At 45.1% G+C, this 20,178-nt stretch overlaps 1 protein-coding gene across 4 annotated transcripts in view; it reads left to right on the forward strand.

Moving 5' to 3' along the window:
* LOC125719424 (glutamate receptor ionotropic, kainate 5-like) overlaps positions 1-20,178 on the forward strand; it is a 38,681-nt gene that overhangs the window by 8,894 nt on the left and 9,609 nt on the right. For 3 of the 4 annotated variants that reach the window (XM_048994173.1, XM_048994175.1, XM_048994174.1), the window contains 8 exons: positions 8,401-8,565; positions 9,246-9,410; positions 9,644-9,741; positions 9,964-10,129; positions 13,564-13,742; positions 14,812-14,865; positions 15,132-15,293; positions 17,278-17,430. In XM_048994173.1, coding sequence (XP_048850130.1) covers positions 8,454-8,565; positions 9,246-9,410; positions 9,644-9,741; positions 9,964-10,129; positions 13,564-13,742; positions 14,812-14,865; positions 15,132-15,293; positions 17,278-17,430 — 1,089 coding nt within the window. In that variant the 5' untranslated portion in view covers positions 8,401-8,453. Of the gene's footprint in view, positions 1-8,400; positions 8,566-9,245; positions 9,411-9,643; positions 9,742-9,963; positions 10,130-10,315; positions 10,634-13,563; positions 13,743-14,811; positions 14,866-15,131; positions 15,294-17,277; positions 17,431-20,178 lie in introns of those variants that run through there. The other variant, XM_048994176.1, reaches the window with a different exon arrangement.

Consider the following 20,178-nt stretch of genomic DNA (forward strand, 5'->3'; position numbering starts at 1 on the left):
GATATTGACAGTGAAGGGTTTTTGAAATTCTGTTTTTATTTTCTAACACCTCCATTCCATGTGGGGAGAATGTATTTAGAGTGAAGTACGTAAGGTACTATCCATCATTTTATGTATAAGGCACAGTGTATAATTGTGTGTATAAATTACCATCCACTCTGTTTTTATGAGGTATCATCACCTTTATGGAGCAGAATATTGATGTGAACTTAAGGTAGAGCCCACTAATGCAGGTAAACAATGCAGCACATTCCTGGGTGTGACATGCGGTGCAGTCATGTTACCTGTTATTCTGAGTGTAGTAGATTGTGTGTTACTGAAGGTGCAAGGTGCAGCTCTGTGTAGCACGACTGCTGTTGTGTCTTAATTACTGTTGATGTGGCTGCATGGGGAGTCGATGGGTGTTTATTACGCTGACGAAACAGGAACCGCAGAGGTTGGCTCCAAGAAAATTAATGGCGGGAAAGAGATAGGCCTTGTGTATGCAAATGTGACTCAACTTCTGTGGCGTATGAAGCCGATGGGGCAGGTGCACGGCACTGGACTCTGGAGCGCCTGGTGTCATGCCCTGCTCGTCGGCTCCTCCTGTGTGCCACGCCCCCTGCCTACCCACGTGTGTTTCCCGGATTGTACCCAGCTGTGTCTGATTATTTTCAATCAGTCCTGTGTATTTCAGTCCGTGTCTTACCCGAATCCTTTGTCCGTCATTGATGTTCTTTGATGTTTGTGTGCGTGAGATCCCCGTATTCCCAATTAAACCCCGTTCGTCCCGTATCCTGCCTGCCTGCTTCCTACTTCCGCACAATCGCCGCTCTCCGCCGCGCTCGCGCACCACGTCCCGTGACACCTGGACCTAGCCAACGCCTCATGCGAGACACGCTCAATGGATGTCAGATTAGCGTAGTGGGTACAGAGCGCACTTTAGAGAAGAAAACAGCCCACTGGCAGCATAGGGGGCAGGGGAGAAAGAGAGGGTCATGTGACAGAAAGGGTTGTGATTGGGTAACATTTTACTGAAGGGGGCACCAATAATGTAGCATTATGCTATTACTGTGCTTATGTATTAGTTAACCACAAGCTAAGTCTTAGTTACATGCTGATCTCACGTTCGTTCATCATTAATGCATCTTTTATCTGAAGTATTTGCGTCCCCTTAAGTAAGGTGTTACCACTAAGGTAAATGATTTTATGCATATGAATGTACAGGTGTAATGATACATTTCTTGGATTCTAAAACGAAAAGTCAAATATAAGCTTAAATATAGAATAAAAAATGAATGTTGATAATTGGTTACATATGAATACCCATTGTTAAAATGTTAGATCGCAGTGGTGAATCTGCTTTAAATCAATGACATTTGCCCCTGTGATGGCTTCCGGAAAAGGGGCAGCTAGATGATGCTCCGGCATAAGGCCCATCTCAGAGGGCAGTGGTCTTCATATATCACTGCCATTAAACACACTTAGCATTAAATATTTACGGAGTCATTAATGGAACAGTAAATGAGGGCTTTGGGTTTGGGGGAAGCGCGGTTTGTCCCAGATATGGGGGGGGTGGCGGGGGCTGCGGGCTGGTGCTCGGGGGCCGACGTGGAGCGGCTCCGGTTTATCCCAGGCTTCTCTTTATCACACTGCACTTCTGCTTTCTCAGCCCTTCTCCTCCCCTGTGTGAAAAAAATAAATTATACTAAACCCCACAAATTAACTACCATGAAACATATCCCTCTGCTCTTTTGTATTCCTTTATAATTAATTTTTCAGAAAATCTTCATTGTCAGTGCTGAATGCTAACAAACAAATTACATCATCATCATAACCTACTAGTAGGTAAAGCAGCTGTGAGGAAAACCAGCATAAAAAGGAATTTATTGTGTTATGCGAGTCTCTGCTGCTTGCTGTTGATACCAAGGGCCGTCGAGGAGGCTGCCTGTAGGGGGCGCCGTGGGGGCCTGTAGGGGGCAGCGTGGAGGTTAGCAGTGCCGTGGGGTGGAGGTTAGCATCACCCTGGGGTGGATGTTAACAATCCCGTGGGGTGGAGGTTAGCATCGCCCTGGGGTGGATGTTAACAATGCCGAGGGGTGGAGGTTAGCATCGCCGTGGGGTGAATGTTAACAGTGCCGTGGGGTGGAGGTTAGCATCGCCGTGGGGTGGAGGTTAGCATCGCCGTGGGGTGGAGGTTAGCATCGCCGTGGGGTGGAGGTTAGCATCGCCGTGGGGTGGATGTTAACAATGCCGTGGGGTGGAGGTTAGCATCGCCGTGGGGTGGATGTTAACAATGCCGTGGGATGGAGGTTAGCATCGCCGTGGGGTGAATGTTAACAGTGCCGTGGGGTGGAGGTTAGCATCGCCGTGGGGTGAATGTTAACAGTGCCATGGGGTGGAGGTTAGCATCGCCGTGGGGTGGAGGTTAGCATCGCCGTGGGGTGGATGTTAACAATGCCATGGGGTGGAGGTTAGCATCGCCGTGGGGTGGATGTTAACAGTGCCGTGGGGTGGAGGTTAGCATCGCCGTGGGGTGAATGTTAACAGTGCCGTGGGGTGGAGGTTAGCATTGCCGTGGGGTGGATGTTAACAGTGCCATGGGGTGGAGGTTAGCATCGCCGTGGGGTGAATGTTAACAGTGCCGTGGGGTGGATGTTAACAGTGCCGTGGGGTGGAGGTTAGCATTGCCGTGGGGTGGATGTTAACAGTGCCATGGGGTGGAGGTTAGCATCGCCGTGGGGTGGAGGTTAGCATCGCCGTGGGGTGGAGGTTAGCATCGCCGTGGGGTGGATGTTAACAATGCCATGGGGTGGAGGTTAGCATCGCCGTGGGGTGGAGGTTAGCATTGCCGTGGATTGGATGTTAACAGTGCCGTGGGGTGGATATTAACAGTGTTGTGGGGTGGAGGTTAGCATCGCCGTGGGGTGGATGTTAACAGTGCCGTGGGGTGGAGGTTAGCATTGCCCTGGGGTGGAGGTTAGCATTGCCCTGGGGTGGATGTTAACAATACCGTGGGGTGGAGGTTAGCATTGCCCTGGGGTGGAGGTGAGCATCGCCGTGGGGTGGAGGTGAGCATCGCCGTGGGGTGGAGGTTAGCATTGCCGTGGGGTGGATGTTAACAGTGCCATGGGGTGGAGGTTAGCATCGCCGTGGGGTGGAGGTTAGCATCGCCGTGGGGTGGAGGTTAGCATTGCCGTGGGGTGGATGTTAACAGTGCCATGGGGTGGAGGTTAGCATCGCCGTGGGGTGGAGGTTAGCATCGCCGTGGGGTGGAGGTTAGCATTGCCGTGGATTGGATGTTAACAGTGCCGTGGATTGGATGTTAACAGTGCCGTGGATTGGATATTAACAGTGTTGTGGGGTGGAGGTTAGCATCGCCGTGGGGTGGATGTTAACAGTGCCGTGGGGTGGATGTTAACAGTGCCGTGGGGTGGAGGTTAGCATCGCCATGGGGTGGAGGTTAGCATTGCCCTGGGGTGGAGGTTAGCATTGCCCTGGGGTGGATGTTAACAATACCGTGGGGTGGAGGTTAGCATTGCCCTGGGGTGGAGGTGAGCATCGCCGTGGGGTGGAGGTGAGCATCGCCGTGGGGTGGAGCCTCAGCAAAATGAGTCTGTTGGCCCTTCAGGAAGGCCCATGACGCCCCAGCTGTCGCGAGCATGATGGATAAGCATAGAGGGGAAATGCAATGTACCTGTACTCACACTTGTGCAAATGGCAAATAAAAGATTCATTATTTGCGTTACATCATTAGTTTGTTTAGTGGCAGAGGCTAATTTCTACACTCAAGTGCTATTTTCTTATATTAGTAATAATTTGTTTAGTCACGCAGTGCTTTGATGAGTCCATTTCCATTATATTGTTAATATTTCGGGTTGTTTCGCTGTGTAGACCAAGCTGTGCGATGAGGTGAATTTTCTGCCCTGTTGTTATTGACTTGCGCAGACCCGGTGCTGTGACGAGACGGTGTTTTCATTTAATTATTAGCCGTTTGGATTCTTTTGTTATGGTGGCTGAGCTCTGTGAGAAGATTGTATTTTTGTTGCATTGCTAACAGTTTGTTTTTTTTTCAGTTGTGAAGGCCAAGCTGTTATGGAAAAACATACAGCAGTTATAATTTTAATGGCTTAGATTTTTGATGTGTTGGCTGAGTCTTGAGAAAATTTAATTTAAGGACAAACGTATGTCAGACCACCTGCTTTTTGACCTGGAGATGTGAGATTTATCTAACATCATTGGTGTGGCCAGTCAGGGAGTTACTCTGAAATGCTACTTTGCTTCTTGACCATGACCTTTATCAAGTGCAACTTCAAATCTTCTCTATTAATTAGCACATTATTTGAATGAAGCGGTGTGGCGACTCCTTTCAAGGATACGTTTGAAGGGATCTTCCACTGACAAGAGCCAAAGAAAGACCATCTAGCAGACCAAGTCGCTGGCTCCCAGAACAGCGCTTCCTCTTAGCACTGAATGGAGCTTCGCTGACTGGCTTGTGTTAGCCGGAATAATGAAACGCTGGCGCATGGTGCAGCCAAAAATCAGTGAGTGATGAATATATAAGTCGGTAATGGCTCTGAGACTAGCTATAAAACCTTTAAAAGCAGGTAATAGTAAAAAAAAAACATTTATGTTTCATTTACATATCACATATTTAGCAGATGCTTTTGTCCAGAGTGATGTCCATCGGGCCAAATGAACTGTTACATTCTGTAACTCTACAACTAAGGAGTCTGCAGCAAGAGAGCCAAGATCTCTCGGAACGAGTATAACATTCTCTGTCAAATTACTGCAGAAGTTTGCTAAGCTGTAATTTCAGGAACCTTAATGTAATTCAAAAATTGACAGAAATATTTACATTGCCGCCATGTACAGTGAATATTGCCTAGGAAACTGCAGTGCGATTTGTTTGCTGTCTCTCTCCTCGGAATCTGGAGGGCCATCCTCTGCAGTTACAGAATATTCAGGGTTTCACCAGATCTTGCTTAATTAAAATAAAGTTTTGGGTTGGGGTTGAAACCCCACTTGCACTGCCGTTTTAAATACGTTTTACAAATGCGGTTCAGTGAATTATTAGCACCGTAGTGTGCGTGTGCAGGTGCATGATTGTTCTTCAACTGGAAAAGTGGGTGCGTGGGGGGGTGTATTTTCCTGTTGCATTTATCATAGGTTCTTCAGTGGATGTTTTTTTTTATTGTATTACCATTTTCTCATAATTTATAATCTAAAGACCTACGACTACCCAGGTACCGTAGCCCTAACTAGATAACCGAAAAGCCAATTAGGTAGTGATGAGCACCTCATACAATGGTGCGATGGGATCCAATATATTTAAATGAATGCCACCCCTTTTATACCAGTGTGATTTATGTAAATTTTGTGCTGTAATTCTGCGAATGTAAGTATGGAGTCTAATAAGATTATGACAAAATACGTTCACTATTTCTTCACTGATGATGTCATCATGCACAAGCTTTTGTCTTGTACAGTTTTTATTTTGTTGGTCAGCTGGCTACTGTTTCTCATTATTTACCGTTTCTTCAACATTTTCACTTAATATCTGGCTACAGTATTAGAATGTAATTATGTACTGCATTAATTTGTTTATTTTTAAATCTAATATCTGGAAATGCAAGTACAGTAGATGTTTACAATAAAATAGAATTAACCACATATTGCTGCTACATGACAGACCTGGCCACAGAAGAATTTTGTAAGCTTGATCTCTAGTCCCTCTTGTTAATCATCTTAAACTGTACAACCATCGATGTACTAGTATAGGTTAGCATTGTCTGTACTGTACTGTGCCGTTTCCATAACAACAACAATCGACGTTATCAGTCCTAAAAGACTAATTCATTCCCAAACAGAGGTATCAAGATCTAACCTTGTAAAAATCCTGCTCGCCGAGCCACAGTTTTTTGAGGTCAATGAATCATCTTGTGCTGCTGCGCTGTTGCTTGTGCCTTAAAGCCAAAAGGCTGCGTGTCCCTCAGCCTTTCGACACCAAGACCAGCTCCTTAGCAACTGTGTTAGATGAGGCTCAAGGGAGACACCACCACTTTGTATGAACGTATTTAAAAATGAGGCATTTACTGAAACAAGTATAAATAACAGTTACTTCTGCTAGAGATTGTGGCATTTCATTCAATAAATGCAAAAAAATTTTTGCATAAGCAAAAAAAGCACAATGACCTTCTATCCCTCACTCTACCCTGTGTGATTTTATATTTAAAGAACTTCAGCAATATTCATTTGCAATAATTACTGATATAGCTAATTGTACTACCCATTTGCACATTTACAAAGCAAATACACTGAATATGTAAAACATTCTGTTAAGAAGATTTTCTTCAGCCTCTTGTATAAAAGTAATTTGTATATGTGTAGCTACATTTTAATATGGCTCCTTCGTCAGTGAAGACAGTTTATGTGGATTTCAGTTCTAACCGTGGACAAGACAGCGGAGTCCTGGTGGATCTTCTGCCTTCCTTGTGTCACTGTTGTAACCTGTGATGGGAAGCACCTGTACCAGGGACTGCCTGCCCATGTCTGGCTTCAACAATACATGCTGGTGCAAACCTAAACACATGACTCAGTACTACCAGAGCTGCCAGCGATCATTAGTAATGGGCAGAAGCCAAATCACACGGCGGGAGAGCTTTAGCAACTGTAAGCGGCCAAAACACATAGAGGGAGACCTTTAGCGACTGCGAGAGGCCAGTCTGCATGCAGGCAGTCTTAGCAAATGGTAGGAAAGGACAGCACTGTTAGCGGGGGGCGTGTGGGAGTGTGTAACTTGCTTTCTATATTCATTTATAGGTAGTCTAATCATTTTGTGATGTGTGCTTAGTCTTTTTGTGTAAGGTTAGCGCTATTTCTGGTATCCGCACTATGTGTGGTGCAATTTTTTCTATTCAGTGCCTTATAGGGGAATCAAACCCTGTAGTTTTCATTAAGTGCTTTGCCAAGATTGATGGACTGTTTTCATTTTTAATGCTAGCAAAGACGGATGTTATACCGCATGGCCGAGGCTGTGACCCAGGCTGATCCTCTGCCAGTTTACCTTCAGCTGCCTGAGCATGTCAGATTCACGTTCGGTGATGTGGATTCTTGTTGCCCTATTCCGTTGAGATGGCCCCCTCTGCTGCGCTCTGTATTGCCCCCCCCCAGGAGCCTCCTTCCCTTTAATTATCCCGCCTCCCCCCTTGGCTGAGCTGCTGGGTTTTTCTCTCTGTGGCTTTCATTACACAGACCTCAGAAACACCCCGTTTCTGAACAACAAATAAAAACTACGCAGTGCTTGATTATTGCACCATCCCTTTTCTTCCTGCTCCTGTTTTATTTCTGCCCAAAGAAATGACAGTGCTGCGACCCCCCCCCCCCCCCCCCCCGCCCCGTTTCGGTCCATGTCGTATTTGCCTGGGCTCTCAAACAGGCCATGCGTGAGTCAGTCAGTCCCGCCCCACAGGAGTTACCAATAATTTTGACTGCTAATGAAATGCCATGGACCTCGGCTGGCATTGATAGCTATTGAATTCTCAGTTGATCCCACAATCTGTCTGTTTTTGATAGCTGCTTGATTCTGGGCTTATTCCAAGATTCGTCATTTATTGAATTATGAGCAGATCTTATAAATCATCCCTGGTTATACTAGGCCTTAATAAAAGCTAATCAGATGTGCTTCCTAGAGCGTAATATCATGCTTCTCAGCCATATATTCTTTGACCGACGAAATATATGAGTCCACTATTTTTAGAACACTATAACATAAAATGTTACCTTTGTACCCAAAGTGTGGGTGTGAGCTGCTGATATAAAACACAGATCTTTTCCAGTTTTAGGTGTATGTCCATTTTTAACTGTCCATTTTTAACACACATACACACACACACACACACACACACACACCTTCTCTTATGTGGACTTTTTATATTAAAGAGGTCAGACCTTCTGCATGGTGACTAACAGGTATACACATACACACAGGTAGATAATGATGATGAAGATGACAGTCTGGCCCTGGAATTACACATACGGATTTGTTTGTCTGTGAAAAGTCGTCATCTGAAGAACCATTTCATGGCCTTGTTCCCATTTCAGCCAGACGAAAGGGCAGCAAAGGGTGATGTCACAGTGTTGTTCTTGAAGAGATCGACTCATTGTTGCTCTGTGATGCTGTGAAGCCTGTCTGTCTGCCTTTCGTTTGGCCTGTCTGTCTGCCTTTCGTTTGGCCTGTCTGTCTGTGTTCCGTTTGGCCTGTCTGTCTGCCTTTCGTTTGGCCTGTCTGTCTGTGTTCCGTTTGGCCTGTCTGTGTTTCATTTGGCCTGTCTGTCTGCACGTAAAAATGTGTAGATTATATCTAGTGTAAATAATGACAGTTTTGTGTGTGATATCAAATATGAGTATCCTCCTGTCTAGTGGGCGGTGTGACAGGCAGCCAGAAGATCGTTCTCCATGAGGAGCTGTAGAAGATGCCGGCTCTGCCAACACTGTGGCTGTCGATCGCCCTGACATCCGTGCTGCTGAGCATGGGTCCGCTGTCGAATGGCCAGCCAGCCTTGGTGCCGTCTTCCTTCAGAATGGGTGAGTTACGTGGCCTGCTAACATAAATACATATACACTGTAAACACTGTGCATTTTCTCTATCATGTCCCAAGGATGGCAATTGCTGTGTGATGTCCTGAAGGGTTTCATGAGGTGAAGTGATTTTCCAAACACCTGATGACTTGAACTGCTGTAAACATTTAGGATTTAGGTGTAGACGAACAATTTGCAATATAAAGAAAGTTGTAAATGTTTGAATGTCAGCCCGAAGAGGTTACTTAAAGCAATCTAGGAAAGGTAGGTCCTACCACCTTCAATGGACAGTATTGGCAAAGGAGCAAGAGGAATTAATATTTTCTCACTGTAATGTATGGTAGTAACAGACTTTATTTGCATGCAAACATGCTGTTCCTTTTAAATTATTTTGAAAAATATTTTTAAAAGGCCATATGAGATGTCTTTTAATAACACTGAATATTTTACTACTACTAAAAAGAATGTGATTATTATTATTGTTATTGTTATTATTATTATTATTATTATTATTATTATTATTATTATTATTATTGTCTATTTGGGTGATATCTCGGTTGTGAAATATGAATCCTTTCACATAAATGGCCGGGCCCCGCTCTGTGTGCACTGCATGTGCGCGTGAGTGTGAGTGTCTCACACGGTGTCCCTTCCTCACATCCCTGCTTGTCCCCCTGGCCCCCCAGCTGCCATCCTGGACGACCAGCCAAAGTGCGGGCGGGGCGAGCGCCTGGCATTGGCCCTGGCCAGGGAGAACATCAACAGCATGATGGAGGCCCCAGCCAGAGCACGCGTGGAGGTTGACATCTTCCATCTGGAGCGCGACTCCCAGTACATGATCACCGACACCAGTGAGTGCTTTGCCATATTTCCTGCGGTTTGCTTCCCGCATTGCTGAAGCAGAGGATTTTCCTCAAACTGAGTAATGGTATGAAAAACTAAGGTAACTAAGAAACCTAATAACTCAGGTAGCCAATGGGAAATGTTCTAAATGAATGCATAGTCTGCCGTCTAGCTTGGCCAGTCGCTGGGGTGTTTTAAAATAAAGGCAGACCCCTCATTCCTGCTTTCCTCTTCTTTTCAGTGTGCCAGATATTACCGAAAGGTGTGGTATCTGTCATCGGTCCTGCCTGGAGCCCCACGTCGGGATCGACAGTCAGTCATATTTGTGGGGAGAAAGAGGTTAGGGAGCTTGACTCATTCACATACTCATTTGTTTTCTCACTCGCTCACCCTTACTGTATATACTCGCACATTCATTCATCTCCCTTTTCATTGTTTCTCACTGATTCCCTGCTGCCTTCCATTTATTGCCTGTGCTTCTCTGCCCCCCTCTGCTGTTTCTCTGCTTTGTGTTCCTCTCCATCTTCTCCTTCTGCTGTCTGACCTTCCTTGTCTCTCCAGATCCCCCATGTGAAGGTCGGCCCTGAGGAGTCACCCAGGCTTCCGTACCTGCGCTTTGCATCAGTCAGCCTGTATCCTAGCAACGAGGATCTCAGCCTGGCTATTGGGGCCATCCTGCGCTCATTCAGCTACCCAACGACCAGTCTGATCTGCGCTAAGGACGAATGTGAGTACCTCAGCCTGGCTATTGGGGCCATCCTGCACTCATTCAGCTACCCAACGACCAGCCTGATCTGCGCTACGGATGAATGTGAGTACCTCACCCTGGCTATTGGGGCCACCCTGCGCTCATTCAGCTACCCAACGACCAGCCTGATCTGCGCTAAGGATGAATGTGAGTAACTCAGCCTGGCTATTGGGGCCACCCTGCACTCATTCAGCTACCCAACGACCAGCCTGATCTGCGCTAAGGATGAATGTAAGTAACTCAGCCTGGCTATTGGGGCCATCCTGCGCTCATTCAGCTACCCAACGACCAGCCCGATCTCTGCTAAGGATGAATGTGAGTACCTCACCCTGGCTATTGGGGCCACCCTGCGCTCATTCAGCTACCCAACGACCAGCCCGATCTCTGCTAAGGATGAATGTGAGTAACTCAGCCTGGCTATTGGGGCCACCCTGCACTCATTCAGCTACCCAACGACCAGCCCGATCTCTGCTAAGGACGAATGTGAGTATTTGAAGCTACATTAACATGTTTTCAGCTCACTGCTCTTGTACTTCCAGGTAAACCCTGGCTGTGCTGGTGACTTTTCACTCTTGTAACGTGTCACCATACAGCACAGTTTAAGGGGGAACTCGGCAAACCCGGGCAGTATGATGTTTGTCAGTGGCAGCTTGCCATAACTGTCACTAAGCAGATTCTCATGTAGCCAATCAGCGGAGAGCAGAGGTACAGGCCCCTGCCGTCTCACTTAAGCTGTGTGCAGATAGTGACATCAGCACTGGAGGAACTTGTGACATTGACAGAGATCACGTTTCCTGTGTCTGGATTCCGGATATAAGCAGCTTCAAACACACCAAGGAAAAACTACTGATATATATCTACTCGATGAATCAATGAGAACATTTGGCACACACCTCACACGTCTGTCTCACTTTGAAAAACGAAAATTATGCTTGCAAAATTCATGAAAAGGTTCAGAACATTTTTAACATCAAACTTCAGAACATTAGACTTCAGAATAAAAAATGACAGCCATCCCGGAATTGCAATTAAATAGCGAAACAACATGACTGTTGGCCCATGAGGAAAATTCACTCAGGTTAACTGACAGTACTGATTAGAATACTGAAACCAGCCAGAACTCTGAACATTGTATGTTTCAAAAGAAAGCGGAGGATTCATTACAAAGCATCAATGGATGCCCAGGGCCAAACCACAGATTTTCATTAACAGCACAACAAATGTTCTCTGTTACCATGTAATGACAGAAACCTCCATTGCCATTTTCTGCTATGATGCTTCCACAGATGGCATTTGTTACATCTAGCAAAGACATTTGATCATGAGTTTGGGGATCAGACCCATATATCATCCACCTGAAAAACGGCTCTGTTAGGAAGCTGAGGTTAGCAAGGAGGGAATTTGGTAAACATTCTTCAGAAAATATTCATTCCTAATTGATTCGATTTTCAAATAAAGACTCTGGGATATCTTTGTTAGTGTAGCAGCAATAAGCGATATACCTAATATATTAAATGTTACTCTTATCAACATAAATAATTGAATGTCCACCATATGTTGGTGCAAACTGTCCACTTATTTCAGTCTGTAATGCCTGATCAATTCTGTGCATGAACACATAAATCAACAATGGTCAAAATCAGTGTTATAATGCTGTGAATATAATCAAATAGCCGTTTTCATTCCCAAAGCTGATATGATTGATGACACCCAGGACACACTGTGATCGGGCTGCACCCTGTGCCCATTTTCTGTGATTGTTAAGGCCGTGATTTATTACATACCACCCTGCCCCCCCCCCCCCCCCCCCCACCGCATGCCTGCCTTTGCTATTTCAGCTCCTTCCCTGCACCAGGAACACTGCATACGCAGATCACCCCGCACTTTCTGTGTTTAAATTAACCATGCTGGAGTGACAGCTTGTACTCGCAAAGTATGTTTTATTGTCATGGCAGCTTTCAGCTGAGAACAAATAAATTCAGTAATTCAGTTTGTTTAGCAAACCCACCAGAGTGATTTTTTTTTTTGACAGTTGCAATAGCACTAGTTCGGAGAACAGTTTGAAGTTTACGAAAGCAATCATAAATGATACAGTCTTTTGTAAAGTGTTGCACCTATGGGATTTGCACTGGCTCTACAAGAAGTCTTTAAAAAATAAGGTTGCGAGTGTAAATAAAGTATAAAGCTCCCCAGTTAAGAATGTCTAACTTGTCCTTATAAATGGACTACTAGAAAGCCTATTAAATAAACATTTGAATTAAATATGAAGGTTCATTATAAGTAACGCACTCACTACTTTGAGACGCTCGTGAAAACATTGCGTGGCTTTAGCCGGGTGGCCCCATGTTTGGATGAAAGCTGATGGAAGGGAGAGCGGTCCTGGTGTGGCCCATGTTTGGACAGTCAGGGATTCAAATGTGACGGCAGAGTGACACGAATCACTCGCCAAGCCCTTGACATGGTGCTTAAGCCTAACTACTGCAGAGAGGCAGACCACTGCGGCCAAAACTGTCTGAGAAGTATTGATGGAGAATGGTAAGGTGTATTGAATGTTTGGACAGCTCGGTGGGTAGCCATGTCCCCTTAGGCCTCTAGGGTTGGCAATATGTGTCTTGCTTTAATGCAGGTTTCATCCTGCAGTCCAAAGAACGCAGTGAAGCTAACCGGTGTCTCTAAATTGCCTTTGTGTGGATGGATGGATGGATGGATGGATACGTACTCTGGGACCACTTCATTAGCTACACCTGTATAGCATTGTATATTCTTCATGAATTCAGCAATGTGCTGGAAACCTTCCTTAAGAAGCCTGGTGTACAACATTTTTGTGTCCTATTGACTTTAACAATTCAAGCCATTCCCCTCTGACCTCGCTACTAAGGTATTTTTGGCAACAGAAAAACCACTGACCGGAAATTTTTTTTTGAAGGCACCATCCTTTGTGAACTCCAGTCACTGTACATCAAGGGAATCCCAGAATGGTGGCTCTTTCTGAGACGCTGAATCCAGCATATCTGGCATCAACAATCACGACGCTTTCAAAACTACTAGTTACAGATTCTGAATTTTATCCATTCAAAAGCTTTGCTGCAGAATCACTGAACGTCGACGCTGTCTACATGCTTCAGTCATAGACATATGATTCTCTCTTTGTAGGACGTAGTTCTTGATTAAATGAGCAGCTGTACCTCTTCAAATGGCTGTTGAGTCTATATGTATAATATCTAGAAATACACTGACCTGCGTATTTCTTCCATGCTTTTTCGTTAACATTTGACAGAGCAGATTACAGGCTATGTCATCACTCTTGCTTCTGGGGGTCCCATGAGCTGCCATTTCTTTTTACACAAATTGATTCAGGTTCCTCAAACCTCTGGTGCTTTGCTCCCCCCCCCCCCCCCCCCCCCCCCCCCCAGGCCTTCTGCGACTGGAGGATCTCGTACGGCGATTTCTTATCTCGAAGGAGACTTTGTCTGTCAGGATGCTTGACCACAGCTTGGACCCAACCCCCTTGCTGAAGGAGATCCGTGATGACAAGGTGGCCACCATCATCATTGACGCCAATGCCTCCATCTCCTACCTCATCCTGAAGAAGGTTAGCCCAGCACTGCCGCAGGAGCGCTGCCAATCCATCCCCGAGGATGAAGCCTGAAGGTTTCTATTAGTCAAGCAATCCTCATTTATTACCCCCAAAAATTCCACAACAAAACACTTGAGTGAAATTATTGGAATTGTACAAATTCCAAATATCACTTATATAAGACGTGAAAATACACCTGCTTTGCATCCATGACCCCAAGAGCCAGTGACAACTGCAGAAACGCCACTGCCTCTGCTGCCAAATGTCACCCTGCACTCCGACCTGCAGGAGGCTCTAAGGCTCTAATGGAGCAAGCAGCTGAAATCCCACCTGTGAGACTTCACCTGCCTGAAATCCCACCTGTGAGACTTCACCTGCCTGAAATCCCACCTGTGAGACTTCACCTGCCTGAAATCCCACCTGTGAGACTTCACCTGCCTGAAATCCCACCTGTGAGACTTCACCTGCCTGAAATCCCCCTTGGCAGTGGATGGGTGTGCTACATACATTTCTTTTCACTGGAATTAAAGGTTCCTGGAATTACAACAAGTTTCCCTCATAAAATGGTCTCCATTCAGGCATCTAACACCAATATAAAATCAATGACATATTGCGCACATCTGGGGGGGCGGAGACTCCTTCCCCCATGTTGGATACTGTAGTTTCCAGGCTATCTACAACCTTTATGGATGGATGGCTAGATGGATGGATGGATGGATGGATCTGTAGCACATTTATGCATATTAATGCTAATATCAGAACGATACCTTGCTGATACAAAGGTAGTAATTCAAAACGCCACCACTTTGAGAAGCTGGAGATATCTTCTTTCATCAAAGGAAATGGCAGTATTATATGAGTAATACCAGCATGAATTGGTTGTAGACATTTATTGTGTGGATATGTAGCCCTGCTTCATCTGCCTCACTGATATACTGACTAATTATTGAGACAGTCACTGGTGACCAAAAGACTAGATAGACGGTTCATTGACCATTCGAGGCAAATGAGTAGATATTTATCTCAGTGCTACGGGCCAGTATGCTGAATATCATACACTGTGCATTTCTCATTCTGCCCATAGGCCTCTGAACTGGGAATGACGTCAGCATTTTACAAGTACATACTTACTACCATGGTAAGAGACCCAAACTGCCAGAAGCTCTCCTACTGGAATGCATGTAACAGTCCCATGTGTGACCTAGAAGAACCATTTGTTCTGTGCAGTTCCACATCTAAGCATATGTGAAATCGTGGCTATTGCTAAGTACAAAAACATTCACAGAACACATTCTGAGATTGCATTCACTTGGACATCAGTAATTGCCTTATATAACATCTCTTACAATGCAGCCACGGTGTGCTTTTGTAGCTTGTTATTCTGCTTGAATTTTTCTCTTGCAGGATTTCCCCCTGCTTAGATTTGATGACATAATAGATGATCAATCTAACATCTTGGGCTTCTCAATGTTCAACACAAGTCACCCATTTTACCTGGAGTTCATCAGGAGTTTGAACCTGTCCTGGGAGGAGGAGTGCACCTTCAGCACCTACCCCGGACCCGCCGTGAGTCCGCTTCACTCCTGCTTTGTAGGAGAACCTGTAGCCTGACCGATGCCTTGTCACTAAAGTCTTGTCAGTATGATGGATATTCTGGACTGACAGTCGACTGTCTGCCTGACACTGATACTTGTAAACCTGAAACACAGACCCCTCATATAACTCTCTGGTTAATGACACACATGTCCCTTCTTTAAATTATGTAAAAAAAAAAAAACATTTTGATTCCATGGACAAAATCACATGTGACACACGCATCAAATCAATAAAATAAGGAAGAATCCACAAATTCTCTTGAATTTACCAGACATAATTCCTAACACATTATTTCAGCAGCTGTTTCCAGAAGATGTATAATATTTGCACATATCATTCAGCTCAGACTATTGAGATTCAGATTTACAAGCCCTGTTGAATCTGTAACCAAATGCTTGCTGGTGATAAACATCACAGATTTGGATGGATTTCATTTGCATTACATGCCTTTATATCTGGCCATGTCAGAGGAATTTAAGTTGCTTGGCTACAACTTATCTTTGTTAACTGAACCATAGGAGGATCCCAGATTAAAAGCTGGAATGTTGTGAATGAGGAATACATATGTAAATGCCAAAGTGCAAATCTCAACACTCAAATGTAATTTTCCGGGGCATTTGAGCTGCCAGGCCTTTATGTAGATGTAATCAGTATTCTCAGGAAATATAAGAAATGTGAGATTTTAATTTCATTTAATTTAATTTCAGGCTGTGCTAACCAGGACGCTGGTCTGCCTGCACTTCTTTTGATGGCCTCAAGATCTGAATTTTTCTCTGCTTTTCCTACAAAACTGATTTTTTTTTGAGTTTCCAAATTAAGGTTAATCAGTCAGATTCATTTATATTCTGAAGGAACAAATTTGATGCGCATCTGTGCTAAAAACAAAATGCCGCTAATTTTACAGACTTGGTTAGGTGTGAGATTTTGGTTACCGGGAATTATTGGTATAGTATTATCAGCATAGTATTATCGGTATAGTATTATTAGTATGATAAGTATAACTTACAGGGGCATCAGGGTTTAGAAAACATAAAAAAATTGTTATTTTCATGAGGCAGTTAATTTGTTTACTGTTGCCAACAGTCATTTGTATGGGAATGTGCTAACTACTAACTGGCTAAAGGTTGCATTTTAACCAACTTTGTGGATCCAGCATTCACATAAACAAAACACCTAATCAGTACTAACAAAGCACTGCAGAAAGACATAACAGCACATGGTGACATAATCCAGATGCAGGATTTTGGCTAGAACACAATATTACAGTTGGTAGCAAAATTATCAATGCAGAAAACACAGGCACTTCAGGGTGGTTCAGTATGACTATGATGGTAGGATGACCCCTCGTCTGGATTCTGTTCGGACAGTCTGGCTACGTCACTGACCCCTGACTGATAGTGAATCACTGACGGATGGGCTACATCACTGACACCTGCTTGATGGTGAATCACTGACGGATGGGCTACATCACTGACACCTGCTTGACGGTGAATCACTGACGGATGGGCTACATCACTGACACCTGCTTGACGGTGAATCGCTGACGGATGGGCTACATCACTGACACCTGCTTGACGGTGAATCACTGACGGATGGGCTACATCACTGACACCTGCTTGATGGTGAATCAGTGACGGATGGGCTACGTCACTGACACCTGCTTGATGGTGAATCACAGACGGATGGGATACATCACTGATACCTTGCTGACGGTGAATCACTGACGGATGGGCTATGTCACTGATACTAGCCTGCCGGTGAATCACTGACGGATGGGCTACGTCACTGACACCTGCTTGACGGTGAATCACAGACGGATGGGATACATCACTGATACCTTGCTGACGGTGAATCACTGACGGATGGGCTACGTCACTGATACCTGCCTGCCGGTGAATCACTGATGGATGGTCTACGTCACTGATACCTGACTGGTCTTCCTCCCTGGCCACAGCTGTCCTCCGCTCTGATGTTTGATGCCGTCCATGTGGTGGTGGGGGCAGTGCGGGAGCTAAACCGCAGCCAGGAGATCGGGGTGAAGCCGCTGAGCTGCTCCTCGCCACAGATCTGGCAGCACGGCACCAGCCTGATGAACTACCTGCGTATGGTGAGCATGGGGGCTCTGCGCTGGGGTCTCTGCGCTGGGGTCTCTGCGCTGGGGTCTCTGCGCTGGGGTCTCTGTGCTGGGGTCTCTGTGCTGGGGTCTCTGTGCTGGGGGCTTTGTGGTGGGGGCTCTGTGCTGGGGTCTCTGTGCTGGGGGCTCTGTGCTGGGGGCTCTGTGCTGGGGGCTTTGCGCTGGGGTCTCTGTGCTGGGGGCTTTGCGCTGGGGTCTCTGCGCTGGGGTCTCTGCGCTGGGGGCTCTGTGCTGGGGGCTCTGTGCTGGGGGCTTTGCGCTGGGGTCTCTGTGCTGGGGGCTCTGCGCTGGGGGCTTTGCGCTGGGGTCTCTGTGCTGGGGGCTCTGTGCTGGGGCCTCTGTGCTAGGGTCTCTGTGCGGGGGGCTCCGCACTGGGGTCTCTGCTGCGGGCTTTGTGCTGGGGGCAATGTGCTGGGGTCTCTGTGCTGGGGGCTTTGTGCTGGGGTCTCTGTGCTGGGGTCTCTGTGCTGGGGTCTCTGTGCTGGGGGCTTTGTGCTGGGGTCTCTGTGCTGGGGGCTTTGTGCTGGGGGCTTTGTGCTGGAGTCTCCGCATTGGGGTCTCTGTGCTGGGGGCTTTGTGCTGGGGTCTCTGTGCTGGGGGCTTTGTGCTGTTTTCCGCTTTCTCTGTCGGCCTCTGTTATCCATGTGCACTAGTGATATTGTAAGTCTGTAAGTCCTGTACTGTTGGCACTAAAAACACTCTGCATAGTAGACTTGTTTTTTGCATGTTACAAGGGGCTTGCTTATATGGACTTTAAATGTTAAGTTTTAAACATATAAATAGCAATTTTAAAACAACTTGATGAATGTTGTGTTGCAAATACTGACAAGGAAACAATGTGAAAATCTCTGTTAGTTAGAACTCTAAAAATATCATGCAGTTAGGTATATCCTGCAATTTTAAAATATATTTTTTTAAATGCATTTTAAAGACAATAATTAAAACCACTTAAATTACTGTTCTGTTAACATCGCTACAGTACATCCTACTACAGCATGATTACTATTTATTTAAGTATTTAAGTATTTAAGACTTGGTATTTAATGCTGTTGTGTATCATTGGGTTCTGTAGAGTCGCCAGGATAAATCTGCATTGAAATTTGCTTTCTATAATATTCCGTTTGTGAGATATAAGTGTTTTTGGCAGAGAAGCCCTATTTCATAACTGGCTCATGCTGACATTTTACCCTCAGTGAAGCCGCTTGGGGACTACAAACATGGTGGTGTTTGGCCGGAACCAGGAACAAGGGCCATAACTCTTTATTGGTTTATAGCTCTGCCAATCAGAACCTGGAAAATATAACCAGGGACCTGAATCACAAAGGAGGATTTCTTGCTTAGCTGCATAACTTGCTACATTTAACCCAGACTACCTTAAATACAAGTGAATGAAGCTAAAGTCCATTTAAAGTAGGATACCTTACATTCAACAGGATAGACTGTTGCAGACACACTCTTAACAGATAGGAACAAATATGTCTGATTTTAGGGTTTGCAAACATTTTTCACTGTTAAACTTTATTCTCTTTACCTGCGAAAAAATACTAGCAGATAACTAGACAGTTACTGTAGCAGAACTAAATTTAGTGGAAGCTAATTGTTCTGTTAACCATTTTAGTAGTGGAAATGCTAATCCGCTAATGAAAAAGTTAGCTTCACTAATTAGCAGCTAGCAGATTAATCGATCCTGCCCACCCCTGATGGTTCCATACAGGGGTGTCATTTAGCCTATTTTCAGGAGGCATTAAGCTCCCCCCCCCCCCCCCCCAAAAAAAATAATGTTTTTTTAGCCCACCCCCATAAATGTCTATTTATAGGCTTAAGTCATAAGTAGTTTGCCTTCACCCCCTGTAAACACTTGCCCCCCCCATCCATTCATCTCTAACTTTACCCCTGGTACCATATAACACTACTTTGCACATGACCTGCTTTTTTATGGGTATTTTTTAGTTTGGTTTAGGTGAAACAAGGTGGAGTGTGAAAATGTCATAAATATTGCCAGACTTCGTACAACAGACTGTAGTCGGCTTGCTTTGATATATTTTCTGTTGTTGCATGCTATACGCGTGAAGGATACATAACTTTAAAAACGCCAAATATCGCATCATGTCATAAATGGTCTGCAATCCTTGTCCTTAAATACCATCTTCTGGAGAGTCAGAGAAGCCCAAGCATTGTATCTTTATTTTTATTCAGCATTATTTATTAAGTCTTTTATTTCTAAATAAATATTCGAATTCAGATGAAAATTAATTTTTTCTAAATGTAATGCGTCATAACCGTGGACAGTGTTTATGCACATAAGTAATGTGTCAGGCAGATTAACACCCAGACACGTGCACATTTACATGCGGCGTGTCCCATCCTTTATTTTTCTCCCCCCAAAAGTCTCTAGCATCCTCCTGAAGGGGGGGGAGTCTTTGGTGATTTAGGCTCCTCCGTTGCCAAGCTGTGCTGTTGCTGGCTGTGCAAACAGGGCACAATGACAAGAGCCGTTATGGCTGTAAGCATAAAGGAAGCGAGAGGGCGGCCTTTTGCGTGGGCTGAGGCTGCGCGGTTCCAGTGCTTTCTGCTTCGCTAAATGGACGCTTAGTTATTCTCCAGCAGCCTGTATAATATGCATTATGCTGCACTTATCACATGTGCTGTACAGAAACTGCCAAAGCTGCATATAGCATACTATGGATAATTGGTTTACTGTTAGTTCATATAATCTACACA

Source organism: Brienomyrus brachyistius, chromosome 23, assembly GCF_023856365.1.
Source record: "Brienomyrus brachyistius isolate T26 chromosome 23, BBRACH_0.4, whole genome shotgun sequence".
In the NCBI taxonomy this organism is placed as follows: Eukaryota; Metazoa; Chordata; class Actinopteri; order Osteoglossiformes; family Mormyridae; genus Brienomyrus; species Brienomyrus brachyistius.